Source organism: Mauremys mutica, chromosome 10 (genome assembly GCF_020497125.1).
Source record: "Mauremys mutica isolate MM-2020 ecotype Southern chromosome 10, ASM2049712v1, whole genome shotgun sequence".
NCBI lineage: Eukaryota > Metazoa > Chordata > Testudines > Geoemydidae > Mauremys > Mauremys mutica.
The window spans coordinates 43,876,241-43,901,831 of record NC_059081.1 but is presented as its reverse complement, the minus strand read 5'-3'; the positions used below and the strand labels follow the sequence as shown (position 1 = coordinate 43,901,831).

The following is a 25,591-nucleotide window of genomic DNA, read 5'->3' as shown; positions in this document are numbered from 1 at the left end:
ACTGTGGGATAGCTCCCGGAGGCCAATACTGTCGATTTGCGGCCACACTAACCCTAATCAGACATGGCAATACCGATTTGAGCGCTACTCCCCTCGTCGGGGAGGAGTACAGATATCGGTATTAAGAGCCCTTTATATCGATATAAAGGGCTTCGTTGTGTGGACGGGTGCAGCGTAAAATCGGTTTAACACTGCTAAATTCGGTATAAACGTGTAGTGTAGACCAGGCCTAAGAGGTACTGAAGTAAACTGGTGAGACAGAGGAGATCCCACCAAGAAAACCTTAGGAACAACCAAGCTTTGAGGAGAAAGCTCAGGCCGAGCTTTATACTCTGCTTCTGTTGTTAATAAAAAAGTCTAACCTTAGGAAGACATTCAGGTTTGGACTATGTATACTGTGTGTGCACTCTCTTCAAAGGCAGGGTGGAAACGCCATCTGCTTATTTAGTCATAACCTTGTCAATAATTGCTGCTTACCAGACAGGATAAAAACCTCCAAAGGCTTGGACCAAGGTATAGCAGAGCTTTGCTGAAAAATCTTGTGCTGTGCATAAACCTGTCAGAATGAACAAGTTCCACAAATGAGAACTGTCCACCCTGAAAACCCCACCTGAACACCTCTTTCAGAAACTTCCATCACTAGCAACCTGTGACACTATTTGGTACTCAAGAACTTCTAAAACTGAGCAAAGGTTGTTCATAGATTGGATTATTCCATTTTGGGTATATTGAGAGGATTATATACAGTTAGCAATTTAGTACTCGATCTTGTATGAGATCTGTTAATAAGGATTCCTGTAAAGCCCCACTTGCTTCACTTGGAATTTTCCCAGGCACAGTGGCCTGTAGTAGTGGGTCCTGAAGCAAGATTGGGAACTTATTTTAGATTTTTTTACATGCATGTCTTTCTACTAGTTACCTCAAGTGCACTGATGGTCGGTTTGTTTGATGATAGACTACTGTATGACAGCTCCCTTTAATTTATTTTAGTCATCATAGTCAATGCTGTCATTGTGTCTACAGTGGTGTAAGCTGATTATTTTCTCTCCATCTATGTTGCTTGCAGATAAAATAAGCACTGGAATTACTCCAGTTACAAAGGGCAATATAAACAGTTCTTGAATGGTTTTCCTAAGTGGTTATAAATTTTCACGGCTGATATTGTCTCTGATTCTGCCTTACAGCAGGCTATTAACTCTGTATCTTTTAGTTAAAATACAGTAAAGTGAAACATTTGTCCTTTTGATGATTGTCTCTGTTTCTACAAACGCTAGTTTTGGAGAATCTCAATTTTTACTGTGTGACAGAGATAATAGACAATATTTAGTTTTTCTCCCTCTTTTCTTTTTCTGTTTGTGTGTGCATGTGTATTATAGGCAGGGCTGGTAGCGTCACCTATTATTAAGGTTACCGGATACTTCCCATAAGATTCTCTTTTCAGTTGCTTATAACACCTGTTTAGGCTGAAATTTTATGTGCCAGCTATCTGCTTTTTTTTTTTTTAATTTCATCCAAACAGTTCCACTGTTTCCAAGAATAAAAATGCTAGGGAAGAATAAGCTGTTTTGCCCATGTTAAAAAACTCTTTGAAAAGATCTAGTGCCCCCATGCACTAGAACAGGGATTTCAGTTCGGGCAGAGGTGTGGCCTTTGTGTCAAGGATTTCCCTTTTTGTTTGTGAAAATCTACCCAATTTTGCCAATTTATAAGCCATTGAAAAATCACACTTTACCCATGTTCAGTGGAAAGATTTTAGATTATAACAGGTACATTTCTTGAAGTGCTACAAACATGATAAGTACTCTGAGAAATCAGGCCTTACATGTCTCATATTGGGCTCTCCAAATTAGTGGAAACATTTTGGCTTTAATCTCTGTGTGTCAGTTCTTCAAGTGTAAAATATTTGTGTAAATTTCTGACAATATTCAGAACAAAACTGTTGGGTAGACGGATTTCTATTACACAACCGATCTGAGCTTACTGTAGGGAATCATAAACGGGTCCACATTTAAAATGTCCACATGGACCTGAAAAAGAGCTCTGTGTAGCTTGAAAGTTTGTCTGTTTCACCAACAGAAGTTAGTCCAATAAAAGATATTACCTCACCACTATGTCTCTCTAATATCCCGGGACCAACATGGCTACAACAACACTGCAAATTACCTGAAGTTTGTCATGTGCATTTGGACTATGGATATTTCATGTCTGTATTTTTCCTCCTCACTTTTCCAGGCCTGTATGGCACAATACATTTGCATCCACTCAACCAGCTAAGGTGGGAAGAGGATAAAAAGTAATACAGCAGCTCTCACTAACCAAAACAGCTTCTGCATCTTCTCTTGAGCACAAGGCATCATTGGACCCCTGTTTTTTATTCTGAGCTTTTCCACTGACCTTTATGGGAGTCACTTAAACAGTCTGTGCCTCATTCTACCTATCTCTAAAATAGGGTTAAAAATGTCCATCTCCTAGGGGTTTGCAAGGGTTAACTGATGTTTGTTAAACTCTATGAAGTCCTTTGATTAAAGGAACTAGAGGAATATGTGAATTATTACCAATCTAACTGTTTAACATTAATGCTAATATTTGAAAAAAGACTGCAATGGACACAAGAGGTTGCTTTGGCACAGTTAATTTAAAGGATTTGCAAAGCTCTTGAAACCACAGAGAAATAGGAAGGGTATAGGCTGCCAGCCAGCACTGCAGCTGCCATGGAACAATCAACCCAGATAATGTGAGTGAACCATGGCTTCCCATTTGTGACTGACACTGAACATGGGATAAATATGAATCTCTGTGTAGCAGCCATAACTTGATCTAGTTGGCAAGATGGAGTTGGGAATGCAGACAGCGCAACCCTGTGGGATTATTTGACAGCCTGGATGAGTCAGATTGAGGGACTTTGACAGCACTTAAATCTGGCTAGTAAGGGAGATGCAGAGACCACCTGATTTTTCAGCTGGTCCTTTTTCAAAAAAAGTCACCCATCCAGCTACCATTCTGTTCAAATTCCTCCTTGAGAAATATAACATGATAGTGATCATATATATTCTTTACTTTACATTTTCCCCCATTGATCTTTACCAAGAAACAAATATATCAGCTGATTAGTTATACAGGCTCTCAATACTTACATAAAATCTGACAGCAAGAGGCCTTTTCCTTCTGCCTTTTTAACTACCTATGTTTGTTCTGGAGTGCTGTATACCTTTCCTTTTGGTTTCTAAATTTAATCTCTTCAATACGGTCTTCAAGAATAAAATTCCTTATGTAATGCCTGTTGCACACAATAAGCAAATCCTATTGATTCCTGGGCCCATGCCAGGTGCTCAGTTCTGCAGAAGAATCTTGAATATGTCTTTAAAGTGCCAAAACTGTGCTTAATTATTGCTTTGAGCTAGTGGCAATTGAATTTCTTTGTAGTTAAGCACAGGTGAAAAGGATTTCACATTTTAGGACAAGGGGCCTCCTGAGTACCTACTATCACTTCCTTCAGATGGGACAAGACATTACTGAATTGTTTATTCATAAAAAAAATTCTTAATTAAATCAAGGTAACTTCAAGTTATTAGTGTTGAATTGTTCATTCTGCAAAGAAAATGGTCTAAAAGAGGCAGTAAAACAGTATTTGTTCAATTGCAATCCTCTCTGTTGTGCTCCTCTTGATGAATATTCCAACAAAAGATTTACACCTTCTATAAGAGTAAGTCTCAGTTACTGTAGCTCTGTATTCCTTCACTTGACTCAGTTTGCATGTCATCTCCAGGTATACATTGTCCTGCTAATCAGAGTTAAACAAGAGAAACTGTTAATAAATCTCTTAAGGTTTACTATAATAGCTCAATACTGAATTAAAATAATTTTCAGTAAGAAAATTAACTCAATTTGTGGCAGTGCCTATACAAAACTTTATCAACTGAAGCTTAAGGATTGATTATGGCATCTCCTTGCACAGCAGTGCTGAGGGTGAAGGATTCTTTCTGACCTTCTTATTGGTGCTTGCTTTGTGCCTAAGCTGCTTCTATTATTTGGCTACATTTGCAGCTGTACAGCACTGGGAGTTAAAGCTGTCTTCGTACAGCTGTGTAGGGAAAGCACTGCAGTGTGGCCACACTGACAGCTACCAGTGCTGCAGTGTGGCCACATTTGCAGCATTTGCAGCGGTGTTGGGAGTGGTGCATTATGGACAGCTATCCCAGCGTTCAAGTGGCTGCAAAGTGCTTTTCAAAAGAGGGGGGTGGAGTGGAGTGTGACAGGGAGCGTGGGGGAGACAGAGAGAGTGGATTTTTGGAGCTGACACTGTGTCAGCTCCCTGCCTTGCAAGTTCTAAGGACTTGAAGATACACAGCACCAACCTTCAATCATTTTAAAAGTTTTGACTCCTTCCCCCACCCCTCTCTCATTCACTAAATGCAAATAGCCTTCAGACCAGATAAGCAGCTGCTCCAAAACGGACCCTCCCCCCGGGTTGCATCTCTCCTCAAGCAAACACTAGCTGTGGACATTCATCCCCCTCTGCTCGAGCAAACAGTAGCTGTGTTTGTTTTTTAGATAAGCAGCTCCGGGAGCCCCGAGTTCACAACAAAACAAAGAGAGGCATCACAACAAAACAAAGAGTGTTATCTTTACTTAAAAAGCATTATGGGAAGGTTCTGGAGGTCAGTTGCAGCGTAGTAAGATTAATCACTGTTTACACTGGCACCCCAGCGCTGCAAGAGCAGCGCTATGGTCGTTATTCCCCAGACCGAGGTGGAGTACAGCCAGCACTGTAGCCAGGGAGATACAGCGCTGTATGTGCCTTGCCAGTGTGGACGGGGAGTAAGTTACAGCGCTGTAAAGCCACCACCAGTGCTGTAACTCTCAAGTGTAACCAAGCCCTTACTGTGAGTTTCCCAATGGTGTGAATTCTTCTTCTGTTGTGCATTTAGTGTTTTCCATTCTTCATTATGGAATGATCTGCTTTTTTTGTTCCCTCTCATCTGTCTTTCCATGACTGCCTCCGTTTCAAGGATTTTTGTCCACTTTTTTCCTCAGCTTCAGTGGTGATGGAGAGCTTATCTCTTAGGTGTTTAGGTAAATTCAAGTATCAGGGCTTGTCATTTCTCCATTGACTCAGCACCTGATGGACTGGTCTGTTGCTTCTTTAGTTCAGGCATAATATGCTGTAGCAGTCTGGCTGAGAAAGCTCTTAGAAATCTCTGTGAAATTTTACTTTTAAAAATTTTATTTGGTACATTTTTTTATGTCCTTCCACTTCCATAAATGTTTTAAGAATCTTTGCAGAGCTCTTTCAAACAAGTAAAACATTAGTCTGTATCAAAGTCTATTTCCTTTACGATATTGCTCTTTAAAGTACACATGTTTTAAAAAGTAGTTTCTTTTATTAAACAATCCTTCAGGAGTCATCTTGCTTCTTTCTAAAACCTTGAATCAGCAGCATTCTTCAGCCAGTTAAAGCCAATGGGACTGTTCCCCTGTGTAAAGCTAAGTATGTGTGTGTTTGCAGGATCAGGGCCTAAGTTTGGTGAGCATTGTATAAAAATGCAATTTAGTTAGGTAATTTTCCGTTTAACAAATATACACCTCTCCATTCCCATTATATTAATTTTTTCCTTTTGTGCATAAGTTAAATATGTTAAATGGGAAATTAATTCTGTTGGAAGTTCTCCACATGAGAAACACAATAGAAGAGATCATAATAGAACTAACACACTGTTTTTGAATATTTTGAACATAATGGTGTTGCACAGCAAACAAAATTTGCGAGCAAAAATTGAGTACAGTGGGAATACTCATTGTATTAGTCTGGGAGCATAATGTTGTAACTGAGAACATAATTTGGCCTGTGTAGTCTGTATTATTAATTATAATGAATGAACTGAAAGAACTTTAAGATCCCAGTCTAAATTTACACGACTTAGAGAAAAAATTAGATCTCCCTGCTTGCCGCATTAGATATAAAAGCCTATGAAAAGGAAAGCAGCATGGAATGCTGCAATGCTATTTGTAATCAGTTTTCAAAATCATTATTTCAGATAAAAAGGGGCAGGATTTGGTTAGAGCTGGTTGGGAATTTTCTGGCAAAATGGTATTTGCGGGGAATATACCAGTTTCAACAAAACTTCCATCAGGGAAGTTTTCTCAGGTTGAGGATGAAATTTCTGATCAAAACCAAAAAGAGAGAGACCCCGCTAAGAATAACCAATAGCCCAGTAGTTAGGGCCCTCACCTGGGGGAGAGAGGTTTTAGCCCATAACCTGAATCAGGCAGTGGATCTCTCTCAATCTCTCCTTTTGAAGCTGCTCTGCTCTGGATAGCTAATTCAGTGTTCACTGGAACATGGACTTGAAGCTGCATCACCCAGATCCCGTTAGTGATTGCCCTAACCACTGGGCTATAGCATAAGTCTCTTTCTCACTAGCCCAATGCATATTTAATTTTTATTTATGCAGAGGGCACCAACAGAGGAGACAGACTGAGACTGACTAGAACCTGGTGGTTAGGGCACTGAACTGGTATGTGGGAGGATGACAGAGTAGGGATTTGAACCCTGAATGCCCTAAACACCAGGCTTTTGTCTTTCACTGTCTGTTGTTGGAGCTCTTCCACTTTATATAAATAATTAAACATTCCTCATGCCAGAGAAAGAGACTGAGTGAACAGCCCAGTGGTCAGGCACTCGTGTAGGAGTCTAGGCCTGGTTCAGACGAGGGACTGGAACCTGCGTGTCTAACATCTCAGCTATTGACATCTAAGCTATTGGTTATTCTAGGGTTGGGTGCGGTCTTATTTTTAAAAATAAAAAGAAGAAGAAATGTCTTGATTTTATCCCAGTGTGGAACAGGAAAATGTTTGAAATCTATATATTCACAGGATGGGGGAAAAAAATTCCTGCCCAGCTTTAGATTTGGTCTTACATGTGGAACTTAGTTAATGATTCTGTTGGTAATGAATTTGCTAGAACAGAGTTTAGATCTTAGACTGATACTTGCAGTGATTCTGCAGTGCTAACATAAGTAAAAAGTAGTAAAAACTTAGTTTTGTTACTAAAGGCAGCTTATGACTCAGTACACAGTGCAATAAGATCTCATGGGTAAACATAAGATCTCTTGGATCACTTTCTGTAGTACTGCACTAAGCATTTTCTTCATAATTGTCACAACAACCTAATCCTGGGATCATGTCCTAGGTCCTAGTGTTAGAGCAATTACACTTTTTTTCTGCTTTGTTAACTGAGTTTCTTCTGAGATTGCACAACTATAAAATATCTACTAGCAGAGAATATTTCCCTGGTACGGTAAAGCCAATTATGGGCATTTTGGACTTGGCACATTTCTATTTATCTAATAATATTTGGGCATTAACATAATCTTTTCTTGCCTGTGTCTGCTGTCTTTTCTAAGTCACTGTGCCCCATTTGCTCCTTGCTTGTGGAATAGAAACTTCTGCTTGTGCAATGGGAAAATAGAGAATATGAATAATACCAACTTCCTGATATGGAAAATTTATGTTTCCCCTGTTTCTCAAAATAAGAGTTCAGTGGGACTTAACTCTTGTATATACCCTGGATGGATTTTAAACACAAAAAACACAGGATTGTAATAAATTTGGGTCTATGTACCATACATTTTCTGATGAGTGTGCCAAAGGTCCAGTAATACATGGGGTTCTAAAATATTTTCATCTGCATTGCTCAAGCCTCTTTGGCTGAGACTCAGAATCACACTGCTCTGATTATTTCTAGAAAATAGATTCTTCTTTTAAACTCAAAATCTGATCCTGCTCTCATGTACTCCCGCATAACTCTGTAGACTTCAGCGGGGTTACACCTGTTTATTCCTTTGTGCACTCTAAATGAGATCAGAATCAGGTCCTAAATTAAGTTAGTGATGTTCATTTTTGAAAAAATATTGAGTGTCCATCTAATATATTTGCTTTGTACAAAATAAATGTATATTATAAATAGAAATACTGAAAAAGTGTGTTTCATTTGGCAGGCATTTGATGTTCTTGGAGGTATTGAAGCTTACCTTAAGCTCCTTAACTCGGAGGGTTTAAGTTTGCCTGTCTTGGCAATGAAGCATGAGGAATTACAGGAAGAAATTAAAGACTGCACAGCCGATGCTTTGCAGAAGGGAAAAGCCTTAGTTAGTAAAGGAGATTCCCACAGGTGAGTAAAAAGTGCTCTATTGCCCATATTTTTCAACTATTTCAGATCTTCCACTAACCTGATCGAGGATAAAAACTCATTTAGGGCCAGTCTGTGCCCAGTAACTCTTTGTGTATGGGGCTAGGTCTCAGTGGCATGACTGAGTCTGCAAAATTTGTCGTCATTATTTTTCACTGATATCATTTGAACAGATTGCTCTGTCTCCTGTCATAAGTGGTTTTTCTTGTTTTTGTTTTTTTTAAGAACTGTATACACTATAACATAAATTATATACATCAAATGCTGTATTAGTGCACGTGGCTGCAATTATGTCAGGGAAATATTTAGGAAAAGACAGTCTGGTCAAGATAAAATAAAATAAAATATCAACAGATGGTCATTTTTATAACCCCAAATGCACATTTTAAGACCGTTTAAAGTCTACCTGTATATTACATTTAATAATTAATAACTGAATATAACAGATGAACATAATACATATTCCGCTAAATGTAAGAATATGAGCAGTTTCTCTGCTTCTTAGTGACCTTCATTTATTAATAAAATAACCTTTCTTTTTCCCCATCTATTGTTAATAGCAAGAATGGTGTAACTCTATGGACCTGAGTGGAATTACTCCTGGTTTACACCAGTGTAACTTGGATCAAAACCAGGTTGATTGTTTCCTATTCTTCACAACTTGGTAGGAGATTGATGTAATGGTAATTAGCCATTCCAGGGCTGTAGAAAGCTTTGCTTCAGTGGGGGACTTCCAAATCTATGTAGGAACTCTAATCACTTCAGGATCCTGTGCTATCACTTACAAACAAACAAACAAAACCCTAGCAACATTGCACTAACTTTCATCCAAAGGGGGCCCTCTAGTCCTACTGCATTCTGTGAGTAGCTCCCACTGGAGTTATTTAAAGCTTTGAGCCAGGCAAAGAGGGCCTATAATAAGTTCAGTGACTTTACCCATAACACACACAGCTGGTTTTATTGTTCTTGCTGCTGCTTTAACACCTACTGGTATTTAAACAGATAAGCAGAATAGAAGAGAGGGTTTTCCTCAGCTTGCTTTCATTTCAGTGGTTTTCTTAAGCCAGCAGCAATCACAGACCCCAGTGGCAGCAGATACAATGCAAACAGTATTCCACATTGCATGGCTTTCTAACACAGCATTGATTGATGGTATGGAGTCTGCAGACCTTGTGAGAATGGATCCATAAAATCACTGCAGCCATTAATGTTCTCTCTCTTTTTTAAACATATTCACTGTGTTTGAGTACTCTGCTTCAGACTAGAAGCCCATGTCGCAGTGCTGGGATATTGAAACCTCAGGGCAGGTCGAGAAGCAAAGTGACAAATTGACATGAAGTAATTGTGTTAGAGGTTTGTGGTGAAATTAAATAAAAATCCCCCTGTATAGGCAATACTGATAGCAGCAGTGCCAATATGTTCTACTGTTTGCTGTAGGCATATGCCCTTGCTGAAAGAAAACAAACTCTTTTCCAGGGACCTCTAGTTAAAACTTCATATCCAAATTAACCATCCTTTATGGTATTAATATTTTAGTTTTTGAGTATCCAAAGTTGTGCTTGACATTTTACAAACAAATAAGAAAGATGTGGTTCCTGCCTAGAAGACCTTATGATTTAAATATGATAAAACGCAACAACTGAGAGCAACAAACAATATGTGTAGTGAAGGTTTAAGCAACAGAGTCACAAGAGTTCACTCAAGTTAATTATACACATCTTAATAGTTTATCAAAATATGTACATTTGAATATTGAAATTTTCCATATCCTAGCTTTTAAATAAAAACAGACACCTCCCACTTTCTCAAGAAAGAAAACAAAAAACACATCTTCTCTTTTTCCTCCTTCCCCTGCTGATTTCCCTCCAATCCTGACAAGTTCACTCACTACCTAGTTTTAACCTTCCCCTGCACTGAGTCAGCCTTTATTTATGTTCTATCATCGTCCATTATCTGAGACCAAAGTGATCAAATCCAGATGCCAGAGTTAGACTCCTAAATCTGCATTTGGGCACCTAAATCCAAAGTAGCTTGGTTTTCAAAGGGCTGAGTACCTGAAGCATCCATAGATTTCAGTGGATGCTGCAGGTGCTTAACGCCTCTTAAAAGAGAGCAACTTTTATATAGATGCCTTAGTATGGGTTTGGGAACTTAATTTTTTAGGCATCCAGGTTGGGAAATGTTGGTCTAATACACTAGCTTTCTTCTTTCAACTTCCCCAACATACACTCCAAAGAACTGCTCTCAGAGTCAGAAACTGATGACATCAGAGGGGTGCACAGAAGGTACCACCTTTATGGTGCTCCTGGCAGCCAGTCCTGACATGACATCTTCAAGATAAGTCACTGCCCCCAGAAATATTTTGAGCTCTAGCTAACATGATGCTCCCTCTTGGTCATTATGAAACCAGTGTGCTATTGGAGGTGCCATCTGTCAAATGAGACATAAAGTTGAGTTCTGACTACTCATCTTAGGAGACTGGCTAGTACTTAGATCACCTAGGACAGGACAGTTTCTATGAGTAGCTAAGGGCCTATAGGAATGCTGTGTCAGGAAAAGGGAGAGATTTTTGGTGGGATTATGTTTGCAGCAAGTAGGTAATGAGTGCTTCTCCCCACCCACTTGAGGTAAGATCCTTTAGTTACTTTGTGTTCAGAAGAGAAAAGGATTCGGAGATGGAAGGGGTCTTAGTTGTGACAGGTGAGTGAGAAGACTTAGGAGGAGCTGAGGTAAGAACACTGCAGGGAACAGGAGAGAGACAGCAGCTGAGCTCACCTGGATTCCATCATTTACCTTAGAATCTCGAAGACATGTACTCTTGTCTTTATGGTATGGACTTAAAAGGTTCTATGGAACTTTCAACAAGTGTTCAGGGTGATCGCCCCAAATTTCAGCTTGTGTAATTATATTCCTTCCTAAATTCACTCTATTCCTTCAACTGGATATACAGTATTCTTCCTATTTTTCTCTCTCGGGCTGTTGTCAAGTGTCTCTGTCCTGTGTTAAACAGCAGTTACTACATTTCAGTCCAGAGATGGCTGCTTTACTGTGGTGAGTGAAATGATCCCTGAACAGGGCATATCATTTTCAAAGTGTTTTTGAATTCTTCAGTATGAGAGTCCTAGGGTGAAATCCTAGCCCCAGGGAAGTCCATGGGAATTTTGCCATTAGAGTCAATGGGGCCTGGATTTTACTTCTAGAGTCCTGGATAGAGCCAAACTTAATACAGTATACTAAGAAACCAGGTTTTCTAAAATAAAACATTGGGAGTCAAGGACAGAGAGTAGAAGGGGAAGGAAATTTTAATTTCCCATCAGAAAGACAGTAAAAATAAAGGTCCAGTTAGGAAAGGAAATATAAAAGAATGACCAATGCAAGAGGAGAAACAAAGACAGTGTTTTTACAGAAACATACATGGGAACCTCTGTTAGGGCTTAGTCCAGCATGTGGGTATTGAAGAAGTTTAATCGTATGTTTAAGTGGCTGCTTTGTTATACAAAGGAAAAGAAAGGTGTATTCTGCTGATGTAATAGATAGTTAGCTGTCAAGTGCTTACCATCTGCTAAGAGAAGCAGCCAATAGAACTTTATGTGGAATCTGAAAGCAGGTTGCAGCTCCCTGAAAGAGTAATTGGAACAGAATATTAGAGATTGTGCCAGCAATGCCCCTCTGCCATGTACATTGGCCAAACCCCCTACTTGGTAAGGCAATGCCCATCTTTTCATGTACTGTGTATATATGTACCTGCTACTGTATTTTCCACTCCATGCATCTGATGAAGTGGGTTCTAGCCCACAAAAGCTTATGCCCAAATAAACGTGTTAGTCTCTAAGGTGCTACAAGGACTCCTCGTTGTTTTTGCTGATACAGACTAACACGGCTACCCCTCTGAATCAAATAAATTAAAAAATCCAATTCAGATTTTTGTTTCAAATGAGACTATTGGTAGAACATAGTTACTGATTTCATGTGAGTTTCCATTTTTGAAATTAAAGCCTGTTGAAGATACAGTTGCGCTGTAGAAAATGCATTTTATATTAACTCAGAATGTCTTCAATCAGTTGATTTTTGTCTATTAAGAAAACCCTCATCATCATCCTGGCCAGTCTGCTTCCCTATCTGTAGTTTAAGATTTTCCCTCATTTCATTGCCGATTAAACTCATTTTCACCATGTCATAAATTAATTATTTGTATTAAAGGTATGCAGAATCACTAGTACTTTCCAAGATTTTATTAAGCTCTAAGTAATCATCTACAGGAGGTATAACCTTAATCTCTATTAGTGTTTGAAGGAGCTACACTGAGGTAAACAGGATGAAGTTTAACAAAGACAAATGCAAAGTGTTCCACTTAAGAAGGAACAATCAGTTTCACACATACAGAATGGGAAGAGACTGTCTAGGAAGGAGTACAGCAGAAAGGGATCTAGGGGTTATAGTGTATCACAAGCTAAATATGAGTCAACAGTGTGATGCTGTTGCAAAAAAAGCAAACATGATTCTGGGATGCATTAACAGGTGTGTTGTGAGCAAGACATGAGAAGTCATTCTTCCGCTTTACCCTGCACTAGTTAGGCCTCAGCTAGAGTATTGTGTCCAGTTCTGGGCACCGCATTTCAAGAAAGATGTGGAGAAATTGGAGAGGGTCCAGAGAAGAGCAACAAGAATGATTAAAGGTCTTGAGAACATGACTTATGAAGGAAGGCCGAAAGAACTGGGTTTGTTTAGTTTGGAAAAGAGAAGACTGAGAGGGGACATGATAGCTGTTTTCAGGTATCTAAAAGGGTGTCATAAGGAGGAGGGAGAAAACTTGTTCAACTTAGCCTCTAAGGATAGAACAAGAAACAATGGGCTTAAACTGCAGCAAGGGAGGTTTAGGTTGGACATTAGGAAAAAGGTAGTAACTGTCAGGGTCTTTAAACGCTAGAATAAATTGCCTAGGGTGGTTGTGGAATCTCCATCTCTGGAGATATTTAAGAGTAGGTTAGATAAATGTCTATCCAGCATGGTCTAGACAGTATTTGTTCCTGCCATGAGGGCAGGGGACTGGACTCGATGACCTCTCAAGGTCCCTCCCAGTCCTAGAATCTGTGAATCTTGATAGGCATGGTTGATCGGGTATTCCTCAACTTCAGTCAGGATGGCTAAAATTGGTCTTCTGAATCACTGGAACTGGCCGTATATAAATAGTTGAATCAAGATAAGTACATTAGGAAGTCAGCAGAGATTAAATTGACAAAGTTCACACTTTAGAAGTATTCGTCTTCTAAATTTTGGATTTATTTATTTATCTTTGTCAGAGACAACTTCAATAATAAATTAATTAATATGAGTATTAATTCTTTTTTGTGCACCATCTTCAAATCCTAATTCTATGTGATGACTTGTTTACAATTTGGAGAGAACTGCCTCAAGCATTCATATTATTGTGAATTGGCACCCTGGTGCTTAAATGTTTCAGATTATAAAACAATTGGTGCTTTCTCAATTGATTTATTCTACACTTCTATTCAAACAGCATCTTTAAACAAATGTTAGCTTAGAGCGTGGAGGGAATGAGATGACAAGTTTTGTGCACTTACTGTAAGAAAATTGAAACATTTGGAGGCAAAGTGAAATATCCTTTTAAAAATAGAAATCTAAGCCACTTGGTATGTCAGGTATTTTCAATTGTTCACGTTTCATTTCTCTCCTTTCTGCTCAGTTCCTTTAGGGCCAGAATCTAATACCCTTACTTGCACTGAGTAGTACCTTACTCCATAGGTAGTGCAACTGAGGTCATTGGGATTAACAGTGCAAGTAAGCGTATCTCCATCTGAGCCTTACTTATGCATTGAATGTGAAATAATTTGTTAGGAAATGTCATTTCTCTGCTCTGCTCCTTAAGAATTTTATCTGCATTATTACTGTTATGTTTTTTTAAGACTTGAGTTTTTTAAAACTTGCTAAATCATTTCTGATATGAAACAGAAGAGCTATTTTTATTCACCTTCTGTCATCTTGCTGGTGCGCAAGCCAGGAGAAGTTTTAACAGCTGTATTGTTCCAATTTAGCTCTTGGATGACTGGAATTCAGGAAATGATAGAATATGTTCAGAAAAGAGTGGATCAACTAATCAGACAGTGTCCTGCTTACAAAGAACTTGCTTTAAAGAAACAAGGGCTCACTGCCTCACTAGAAGATTATCTAAAGAAGGTACATTATAAAAGGCATCCTCATTAATGTATTCATGCAGACTGCATTGAATTTCTGTCTATAGCTGTTAAAACACTAGACTTTGCTTCTGACTGAATAATACCAAATAATGTACTTAGCTGGTAGAGAGGATAGGTGAATTGTACCTATGAAATGCTTAGTGCAGCTGTAGGCACCAGTAAACTTAAATGCCTTGAGCTGAAAATGACGCTGATTCTACAAACACATTATACCTATTAAATAAATCATGAATTTGCTTTGATCATGAGCCCTTTTGTTTTGAGCAAGCAATCCAGGACTGTGACTTGCACAGAACGGCGCCAGGGTTTTTGGCGCCCTAGGCGGAGGTCCTTCCGCGCTCCCAGTCGTTGGCGGCAATTCTGCGGCGGGGGGGGTCCTTCCACACTCCCGGTTTTCGGGGCACTTCGGCAGCGGGTCCCGGAGCGAGTGAAGGACCTGCCGCAGAATTGCCGCCAAAGACCTGGAGCATGGAAGGACCCCCTGCCGCCAAATTGCCGCCGAGGGTGGCAAAATGCCGCCCCCCCCAAATCCTGGCGCCCTAGGCGACTGCCTAGGTCACCTAAATGGAAGCACCGGCCCTGGACTTGCATGCAAGTTTCCTGCATTCTTTATATTTTTTTCCCAATTTTGTTTTGTGAACAATGAGAAAGGAGGCAAAGCAAACTTGGGGGACAATAGGAATGGGGATTGTGAACCACAGCACAGGTGATGTGATTTCTCTGTGCTGCCAAAGGAAAGTGTATCACATTCACAATAACAGCTCCTTTTACTCATTAAGGAACTGATCCTGAAAGGTACTGAAAGCCTGCTGAGTGTCTTCAGCTCCCTCTGGCCTCTGTTATGTTATATTAGAATTAGAATAGGCACATAGGGCTTCCCTTCAAGCCTATGTGCCTGTTATACCTCTAATGCAATATAATATTTGTAGCAAGGTTCGTAGCAAAGACATTCCAAAGTGCAGACCAAAACAATTAAATCATATTTAATGATTCAATAATTATTCAATATGCAATTTGACATTTTATAATGTAAACATGATGCTTATAGTGAACTATTCTGAATCAAATGGGAAGAAGTCAATTTGCTATCCATGGATTCCTTTACACACATTTTCTATAAGTGAGGTTTTGGGATATTGGAGCGTGATGAACAAACTGCATAGTTAAATAGTCTAGAAGAAAAGACTCACTGATATCTGCTGTTGGTCCCGCACAAAAGGCCTCACTAGAAAAATGTGAATCTAAATCAAATGAATTCTTTAAATGTAACTATTTTTACTTCATCATTTTTAGACCCACATTTTCATATGTGGTCTCTGATTCTGGGTGCCTCAGTTTTGGGCACCCCGCCTCAGACACCCAGAATTTGAGGACATTTTGAGCATTTGAGCCAAAAGGTCTCAGCTTTTCTCACAGAATGTTACCAAGTGTCTCATCCTCCCAAGTAAAACACTTCCCATTGCAACCTCTCACTAAAGCCAAGAATTCTGAAGGATCTGGTGCTAAATTAAGCTCCCTTTGACACATACAGTTTCTGGACCAAATTCAGAAGCCCCATTTTAAAATGGATGGTAGACGTGAATTCACATTCCTAGCAGTGGCTATGTATACCACATATAGAGTCATCTGCAGCTGCTTTTCATGACCTATCCTGTTGCCAGCATGCATGCATAACTCTTGTTGTCGTTAAGGGAAGTTATGTGCACATATCTACATAAAATAGACCTTTTGGATTGCTAGAGAAGTTTTAAAGATGTTTTACTTTTTAAAATGGCCTAACCTATAAAACAAAACTTTTTTAAAATATGAAGTATCTTGAAAGTATTAAGTTAAAGATAGTAAATTCTAGATTATAACATTGTGAAGTTTCAAACTTACTAAAATAACAATGCTGGATTAATTAGGGATAGAGAAAAACAATTTAGCTAAAATATGAGAGAGCAGGCATGAATCTTTGTCTCAAGTGCAAACCAGACCTTTTAGTTAGATTTGAAATAGTTAGAAGAAGTTGGTTGGTTGGATTTTTTGTTTTTGGCATCCTCTATTTCCTGAAATCAAAGTGGTGAAATGCCAAGAGCTAAGTCTGTTCCCTCACTTTGTTCTATTCAAGTTTGTGTTTTTATAATGCCTAGTGATGTAAATTAATATAATGATGTATATATTATATTTTTAACTAAAGGTATCATTGTCAATTAAAAAAATCAGTCCGATACTTGCAGTCAGTATGGATCCTGGTTCTTGTTTGACTGAGTCAGAGAAAGTTTTGAACGAATACCTAGAACTGTCTGATCAAGCTAAGGTAAAAAAACAAAAAACTTTTCATATGCTATTACCCTAAGTATTTTTAGACACAAATGTATACTTTAAAAATTCCAAAATTGCTGAGATGCTCAGCTTGGGATGGGCACGTTTCCTTAGAAGGAAAATAGGTCTTCATTTTTATTAAATCTGATAGTCCATCAACAATAATATAACTAAAACTGCAAGTAGGTAATTCTTACAGTTAGAGTACTCTCCATTCTCATCTCAGCCCTATCTTTTTTAGTATCAGCCTATCCTCTGTTAGTATCTCAAGACCCAAACACAGTCAGATTTTAATACTCTTGGAAATGTCATGTTCTTGATGTATATCACTGATCCACCAACTCTTGGGATGTCAAAAATTACACGTTCAAGAATGTGGTCATCAGAAATTCCAGTTGTGAGATTCTCTCCCCCCCTCAGGTTCCTTCATGCTGGGTAAAAGAGCTGGAATGGTGTAAAAGCCCAGGTCCATGCACAGGTATTGTAGAGACAGCCATAAGGCTGCCTTCTAAGAACCCTTGCAGCATGAATCATTGCAGGGAGGCTGTTATAACCAGACAGGCCCCACAACATACAAAAGGGGCTTAAAGCTACTTTAGCACTCCCGCCTCCCCCACCTGCCCACTTTCTACTAATCTGTTGGAATCTCACTCCAGCTTCATATTTCAAGGCTAAGCTAGGAGCTCTTTAAAAATGCAGCTATACGTATTCTCTTTGGAACTAGTCCCAATTTGAGTATATTTCTGAAAACTCAGTATCTTTGTTCTTTTTCCTTGTTGTCTTGTACCAGTTTATATAATCCAATAATTTGATTTGTGCAGTAGCACTGAAACTAAAATTCATGTACAAGCAATTCTGAAGAGCACTCAGCAAGAATATAAAAGTAACAGAAGCTTTATAAAAGCCATTCTTTGTGGCAAATGAGCATGAAATAATTTTTGCCAACATTTCTGCTCAATTTGTGTAACACTATTCTGATGCGGATATTTCCTTTGCCTGTTGTGGTCTTTCTCTAGAAACTGTGTAATGTACTTTGACTACAATATCCTCGCCACCTACCCATTCCTTCTATGGAATTTCACAGGGTATATAGCTTGTATTCTGGCTGAGTTTCAGAGATAAATATACCATGTGCTATGAATCCAAAAGATGGACTGAAGTATCCAAAGCTATTTTAGGCCTCTAGATATAGAAATATATGCACTAAACACTTTTCCTACAATAGTTCATAGTTCTGATGCCATCCTCACAGGTGCAGTTTTGGATGATAACATTATACATGCAGGACAAAAATTCCATAAATTCACATTTTAAAGTATTTGTGTCTTCTGAGAAAAATTGGGATCCAAAAGTCATTTGAAAAACACATAAGAAAAAGCATTTGTTTTCTGAAATGATTAACCATCATGTTTGCAAGTTTTCACATTTAAGTGAAACCCTGGATCCTTTCAATGCTAGGGCTGTAAATGCTAGCTAGGCTTTTCACTAGGGTTGGATTTTATTTGTGCCCATTCTTATGGGTTCTTGAGAATGAAGTGTTGCTGTCAAAGTCCTTTCTGGCAATTTATTCACTAGGTTCCATGTAATATCAAACCAATATCTAACTTAAGGAAGAGGTGTTTCAGATTTTATAGGGCCCACTAGAAAAAGTAGGTGTAACGCTTGAGTAAAACATTTGTGCTTGCCCAGAGTTGTGAGCCTACACAGTAGAGCTGAAAAACAGAATCCTGGCTGATTCTACCAGTGTGGTGGTAATATCCAGGAAATCTGCACAACCCACCTATAGGCGGGAGGGATAGCTCAGTGGTTTGAGCATTGGCCTGCTAAACTTAGGGTTGTAAGCTCGATCCTTGAGAGCCATCTGGGGCAAAAATCTGTCTGGGGATTGGTCCTCCTGAGGTCCCTTCCAACACTGATATTCTATGATTCTATAAAATACTACTGGGTTTGGGGAGTGGAGACATGATGTGCTGTTTGGTCCCTATTCTGATTTTGGGGGCTTGCAGATTTGCACTGCATGGGAACTTACTGACCATAAGCTTGGTTGTGGGTGGCACATCCCTTTCCTCTATCAGCATTCCCAGGTGCAGAATTTCCATTGCCTTTTTGTCAAATGGCTACACTGATTTTAAATATTCAGACACACATTTTTTCCATTTAAAATTAGAACATTTTATTATGTTCAGGCTTTGTGTTTGGTTTCAAAACTGTCACAGGAGGGGGATGTTTAGCTTTGGCTTTGTGTTTGGTTTCAAAACTGTCACAGGAGGGGGATGTTTAGCTTTGGCATTTAATGTACATTTTGAGTTGTTCCTTTGCTATATAGGTGGGTGGGTTAAACAGAGAGAACCAATACTGCCAGAAATTAACATTTAGGATGTGAATTTTCACGAGCCCTTTCCACTCACCATGTACTGTGTTCTATGCTTATGCCCTCATAGGAAACATCACATGAACTGGAAGCAGCTGTGAGACTTATTAATGAAGTGGAAGAATTTGAACCTGCAGAGGTGGCAGCTTTCTCTAGCAAAGCTGACCTTCTAAATGAAGAACTGACAACACTTAACAAAAATATTAGTTCAAAACTAGATGTTCTAAAAGCTTATGTGGCATTTTTAAAGTCAGCGAAGGAGGTATAGGTTCCCTACTGAATTACTAGATTTCATTCTGTAATTTTAAAAGAAGGAGAGAGAACAAGGGTTTTGTCTAGCCTAAAATAGCATCTAGGGCTGCTATGGCAGGGAAGCTGTGCAGGCCTCCAGTAGTTACACAGCCTATAGGCTGCAGTCTATTCCAAATGAGGTAATTTTCCTCAGAAAGGGCCTCAATTAAATCAGTGCAAGAACTGTGTGTAGTCCAGCCCTGGTCAGTAAATTTACATAAGCATAAGGATTTGCATGCATGCAGTTTTTGCACTGATTTAACTACATTGGTTTAAGACACCTATGTAGTTAAATCAGTGCAACCCCTCATGTGGGAGGGTATCTATATAAAAGTGCTAACATTGGTACAGTTTGCCTCAGTAAATTAACCAAAACCAAGCTATACTGATACAATTTCTTTATATTAGTATAATTGTGTCCACACTAGGGTCCAGTTTTTCTACCAATGTAATTAAATTGGTAGAAAAAAACAATTTAGTTAAATTGGTGCAAAAAATGAGTTAAAATGATGCAGGCGTAAACCACTCCAGATGAGACCATAATCAGTCCCTTCATTTCTAACATGCTTTTGGTAACTGATAAACCTTGGGCTAGTGATAGAACTAGGTTTTTTTGGATCCTTGTTTTTAAATACTTTGACACTATTCACTAATATTTTCCTTGTATGCTTTAAACTAAAATGAGAACAGAGGTGGAACTGGATCTTTTAAATAAATTTGGCCATAGCAATTAAGCTCTCAAGTCTAGTGACACTAATTAAGAACAAGATCACGTTCATATCCTAATGTTTGACTTTCAGTATTTTTTTGTTTGTCACATGCGTTGTTGTATTTATCTAATCTTAATTTTTGTTACCTCTCATTAAATGGAGCTAAGCAATTTATATTTACAAAATAGATGACAGACATTGAACAAATTGCTAACAATTTAAAAACATATTGCTGTGTGCTTAGAAGCTCTCATTGAATAATAAACTTTTCACTTCGGTTCCTAGCCTATTTGCCAGCTGTTAAAATAGGTTTCTGGGTTACTTAACACACTTCTGCTTGTTTTATGATAGTCCAATTTTCTGTAGAGGAAGATGTGGTTTAAAACATGGAAAGCATTCATTAATGTATTACTCAAATCTACCACCAAGTCTGATTTTAGAGGTTGAGGCCTGTACTTTTATTCTTGCATTTTTCTGCAGGTAAATGACCAAGCTCAAAGTCTGAAGGAATTCTATAAATCTGAGCCTGTGCAAACAGAGAGTGAAGCTGAAAACAAGACTGTGATTGAGTCAGCTGATACTCAGTGGCCGATTGTTTTAAAGAAGATTCTTTCCACTCAAGATATGGGTCATGATTTTATTAATTCATTACATTTGGTGAGACTGCAGTTCACTGAGTTATCACTGTAGCAAGGATTAATTGTTAAATTCACAATCATAACTTCAAATATGCACTAAACTACAATAACCACTGACACATTAAGAGTAGATCTTGGATCCTACTCCCATGCCCCGAGGAGCTTTTATTGTGTGTCACAGTGGGGGGAGGGGCGGAATCATAATTAGAACTGAGTAAAATTTGGAATTTCTACCTGTGGGAAATTTTGACACTTTTTTTTTTCAAAATGGGATTTTTTTTTAATTTTTTATCTTGGCAGCACAGAAATTCTAAAAAAAAATTGATTTGGAAATGGCAAAAAAATTCATTTTGACATTTGCAATAGGAAAAAAAACATTTAGACATTTCTGAAATTGAAATGTTTCAATTTGTTTTGCTGAATTCACTCCAAAGGCTCCTTTTCAAGTGAGATCAACATTACACAGCTTCCCGAGCATATGGCCTTATGAGAGGCATAGTTTGGGTCCCCCATTGTCTCCTATGAGCCAGTCTCCTTGGAGGACTACCTATGTGTCCATGCTGCATTGTGGAGGATGAAGTCCTCCAGGGAGACTGACTCAAAGGAGACAGTGAGGGGCCCAAACTACACTTTCCATAAGACAATGCTAGTAAAATACCCTTTAATTTTTTTTAACTGATTTGAAACCAAATGTTTTGGGTCAACTCAATATTACAAAATATCTTGATTCAGGCTGAATTGACCCAAAACAAAATATTTCATGTTGATTTTCTCATCAGAAAAACTAATGTTTTTAGCAAATTTGAAAATTTTGGTTCTGCAGAAACTGCATTTGCGATCAAAAAATCATTCCCATGGAAAATTCCTGACCAGCTCTAATAAAGATGTCATGGCTGTAAAGCAAACACAATATTGATGGTTCCAACCCTAATAACAGTAATATGGTTAAATTGGGAGGAAATTCTTAGGTGAGAATTATTTTTAACTTGAAATTTCAAAGGAAGTTAAGGCAGCTTAAACATTTTATCATCACCTAATTCTTGTAGATTGATCTTTCAGAATTTGAAAACCTTCCATTACAGTGCAGTAGGGCATGCCTGGATATGTGTAACCCTCTTCAGGCCATGCAGGAATTGCTAGCGAGTGACCAGCTGATCCAGCTGTGTATAAGGATAAAATGCATTTGTAGACAATTTAAAGGCGAGATCATCCCTCCCATAGTCTCCATTCATGGATCACTCCCATCCCATGCAGAATGTGAATGAGGAAAGTTAGGTCTGCACCTCTCAACCCTCTTCTACACCTTGTGGAGGGCAGTCGGCATATCTGGGATCTGCATGAGTAGGCTGGACACGTAGAAGCCAGGAGCAGGAGCAAGTAGGTCAGTCCTGTGGAGTTTAAGCAGAAAAGATTATATAGCTAGGGATGGTATTATTTCTTCTACTGAGGTGCTTTCTAAGAGTCCCAGGGGCCACCACTGGATCCCTGTTAGCATGATTTTAATGGAGCTGTGCCATCTAGGGTTGTGGAAGCACAGGGTCTCCATGCAGATAACCCTGGCCTTCTGCAGATCCCAGATCAGGTTTGTGGGCTGGCCCTAACTCCTTTTCCACTGGGGATACAGGAAACCCCACCCCATTAAAGGAACAATAGGAGAGGAATTCTGTAAGGAGATCCTCATGGACATTTTCTCCCAAACCCCCTTCTTATGGGTTTCTCCAGAGGAGGAAAAGTTTCAGGCCATTGGTCTTTAAGTGAAGTGGTGACCTCCAGATTGGAGGCAGGCAATGCTTAGTTCTGTCACTGATATGCTGTGTGGTCTGAGCAAGCCTTGTTAGCCTTTTTGTGTTTGTCTCCATGCAGAAATTACAAGGGGCCAGTGAGGATGAGTATTTGTGCAATATGTTCAAACTAAGAGAGCACTAGATGAGTGCTAAGTGGTATTATGATCAATTCAACTCTAAAATCTTTTGAGAGTGTAGGCAGTGTGGTACAGTGGTGCAGGTCTGAGGCTGGGACTCAGGAGACTTGGGTTCTAGTCCTCACTCTGCTGGGTGATCTTGGGAAAGTCACTTTACTTCTTCGTGTCTCCTATCCAATCAAATGAGAATTGCCAGCAAAGGCAGACAGTCCACCTAAGAGAGGGAAAATTCTCATTTTAAATCAAGAACATTCAGCCTGGCCAGCCAGTTTGTAAAAGCTATGCCAATCATACATGCTCTACAAGTCTGCACTGCTGACTCCTGCTAACAGAACAAGGCCAAGCAAGCACAAAAATGTTTTGTGATTAAAATAAAATAACCTATGCATCCGAAGAAGTGAGCTGCAGCTCACGAAAGCTCATGCTAAAATAAATTTGTTAGTCTTTAAGGTGCCACAAGTCCTCCTGTTCTTTTTGCGGATACAGACTAACACGGCTGCTACTCTGAAACCTTTTAGAACTGTTTTTTCAGACACATTTTACTCACATTAACCTCTCATATTTCTATTTGTGCAATATACAATTTACTCTGCATCCACTAAGAGGCAGTCTGTTCTAGTGGAAAATATGAAAATACTTTTTAGAAAAATGGATGATAGAACTGTCTCCACACAGTTTATCCTTGCTGATGTACTCTCTGATATTGCCTCTTCCAAGACTTAGATATTGCTGCCAACATGTCTTCTGCTAATGTGGTCCTGGTATATTTTTGGGGAGGTATATTATAAATCTTTATCAGTGTCTGATATAATTTACACACACAACCTTCCACAGAGGAAAAATTCTGGGATAGAGTTGTGAAAAGAGTAAAGAGAATTACCAAGTTTTCTATGATGTCACTGAGGTGAGTCCTCCAAAAAAACCCAAAGACAAAAAACCACAAGTACTGAATACATTTGCCCCATGTTATCCCACAAGGGTTTCAGCCTGTGCAAAGGGAACAACATCTAAGGATAAGTAAATAGTTCCTCCTTCAGTCCCATTCAATCCTTTGCTGAACATTCCAATAACTGTGTGAATTAATGCCAATGTTGGTGGTTTTTCTGATGTTGAACACTGTACATTAAGAATTGGCTTGAAGACGCCACCTGATTTTGCATGGCAATCAAGCAGTCTTTAGAAGGCAATAATTCTTGGTCACTGCTGAACCAAAGAACCAGCCTCCCATGTCCAGTATCCACTCCCTTCAGCCACCCAGTCCTCTATAACCACTACATTTACACACACAAATAACCAGGAATTTCCAAAATGATTATGCTGGATTAGACTGATTGTTTTCTGCTCTCTTTTAATTTTTGTTGAGGGAAAAACTCTAAATTTGTTTTGTATTCTTGTAAAAAAAAAGTGGTGTTCTCTTTGGGGAAAATGAAAATGCATTTATCATTTATTTACCAGATGAATAAGAATCTTATATTAAAGTTGGAAAACGTTTTTCAAGTAACTGAAGATACTATTGACAAACTAAATAAAGAAAAGGAAGAGCTGACAGACCTGTGGACAACATGGAAGCTCCATATCAATCAAGAAAAGTCCATCAAACAACAATGTTGGAAATTTAAAGAGCAATTTAAAAAAGTAAGTGAAACATATTTGAAGATGACTGTTTTGGTAAACATTTCTGCATCATTAATAGTCTGAAATTATCACCTGTCAGTGTTTCTCTCATCACTTAATTCTGCAGATTATGCAACAGAGATCACGCTATGGACTACATCCTTTAACATCCCCAACTTTATTTTCTGCTACTGTTGAATGAAACATGCCGAAAATTCTTCCTGTTTTTAATTGTTTTTCAATATTTAATTGGTCGTAATTTCAAATTTTGAAACAGTTTCAGCCAGCTCTGTTTGCTGCAGTAAACTGCTTGATTTTTCTAACATTTTTGTTTTGTGCACACCATAAAATTCTGCTTAAGACAACATTTTGAGAATCACTGCTTTATATAGTGCATAGCATTAACTTTGGGTGTGGGAAAGGAATCTGATACCACTACTGAATTTTAAGCTTACAAATATTTTGTTGAAAGAGATATTGTTAGGAAAAAAAGTAGAATGTTTATAAATGTTAGGAGTTGCTTCTTAGTTTTTTACAAGCACATTACAATTTTCTAATCATGTATTTGTATTGAAAAGAAAAGCATTTAAATTTACTTTGCCAGACATCACACATTTATTTCTCTGGCATGACTGTGGCTGAACGGTTATTTCATCTGTATTAATTACTTCCAGTAAACCAAATCCTAGGGCTTGGCTACACTTACAAGTTGCAGCGCTGGTGGAGGCTTTCCAGCGCTGCAATTACACCCCGTCCACACTTGCAGGGCACAACCAGCGCTGCAACTCCCTGGTTGCAGCGCTGGCTGAAAACCCATCCCGGCAGGGGTATAAGGAGTGCAGCGCTGGTGATCCAGCGCTGCTCAGCAGGTGTGGACACTCACCAGCGCTTTAAGTGTCCTCCAGGGAATAAGGAGTTATCCCAGAATTCCTGTTCAGCCACTCTGCTCATCAGTTTGCACTCTACTGCTCTTGCCTCAGGTGACCAGCCCTTTAAATGCCCCGGGAATTTTAAAAATCTCCTTCCTGTTTGCTGCAGCCAGGTGTGGAGTGCAATCAGTTAATCTTTCCAGGTGACCATGCCTCCACGTGGCAAACGAGCCCCAGCATGGAGCAATGGCGAGCTGATGGACCTCATCAGTGTTTGGGGGGAGGAATCAGTGCAGGCACAGCTGCGCTCCGGCCGTAGGAATTACGATATCTTTGAGCAGATATCAAGGTCCATGCTGGATAGGGGCCATGATCGGGACGCACTGCAATGCAGGGTGAAAGTTAAGGAGCTGCGGAGTGCCTATTACAAAGCCCGCGAGGGGAATCGCCGATCCGGAGCTGCCCCCACG

The 25,591-nt window shown here is 39.1% G+C and overlaps 1 protein-coding gene across 1 annotated transcript in view; it reads left to right on the top strand.

Moving 5' to 3' along the window:
• CCDC141 (coiled-coil domain containing 141) overlaps positions 1-25,591 on the top strand; it is a 158,937-nt gene that overhangs the window by 77,377 nt on the left and 55,969 nt on the right. Inside the window, exons 8-13 of the mRNA XM_045033130.1 lie at positions 7,998-8,170; positions 14,242-14,383; positions 16,583-16,702; positions 19,149-19,340; positions 20,560-20,736; positions 24,094-24,273. Coding sequence (XP_044889065.1) covers positions 7,998-8,170; positions 14,242-14,383; positions 16,583-16,702; positions 19,149-19,340; positions 20,560-20,736; positions 24,094-24,273 — 984 coding nt within the window. The remainder of the gene's footprint in view (positions 1-7,997; positions 8,171-14,241; positions 14,384-16,582; positions 16,703-19,148; positions 19,341-20,559; positions 20,737-24,093; positions 24,274-25,591) is intronic.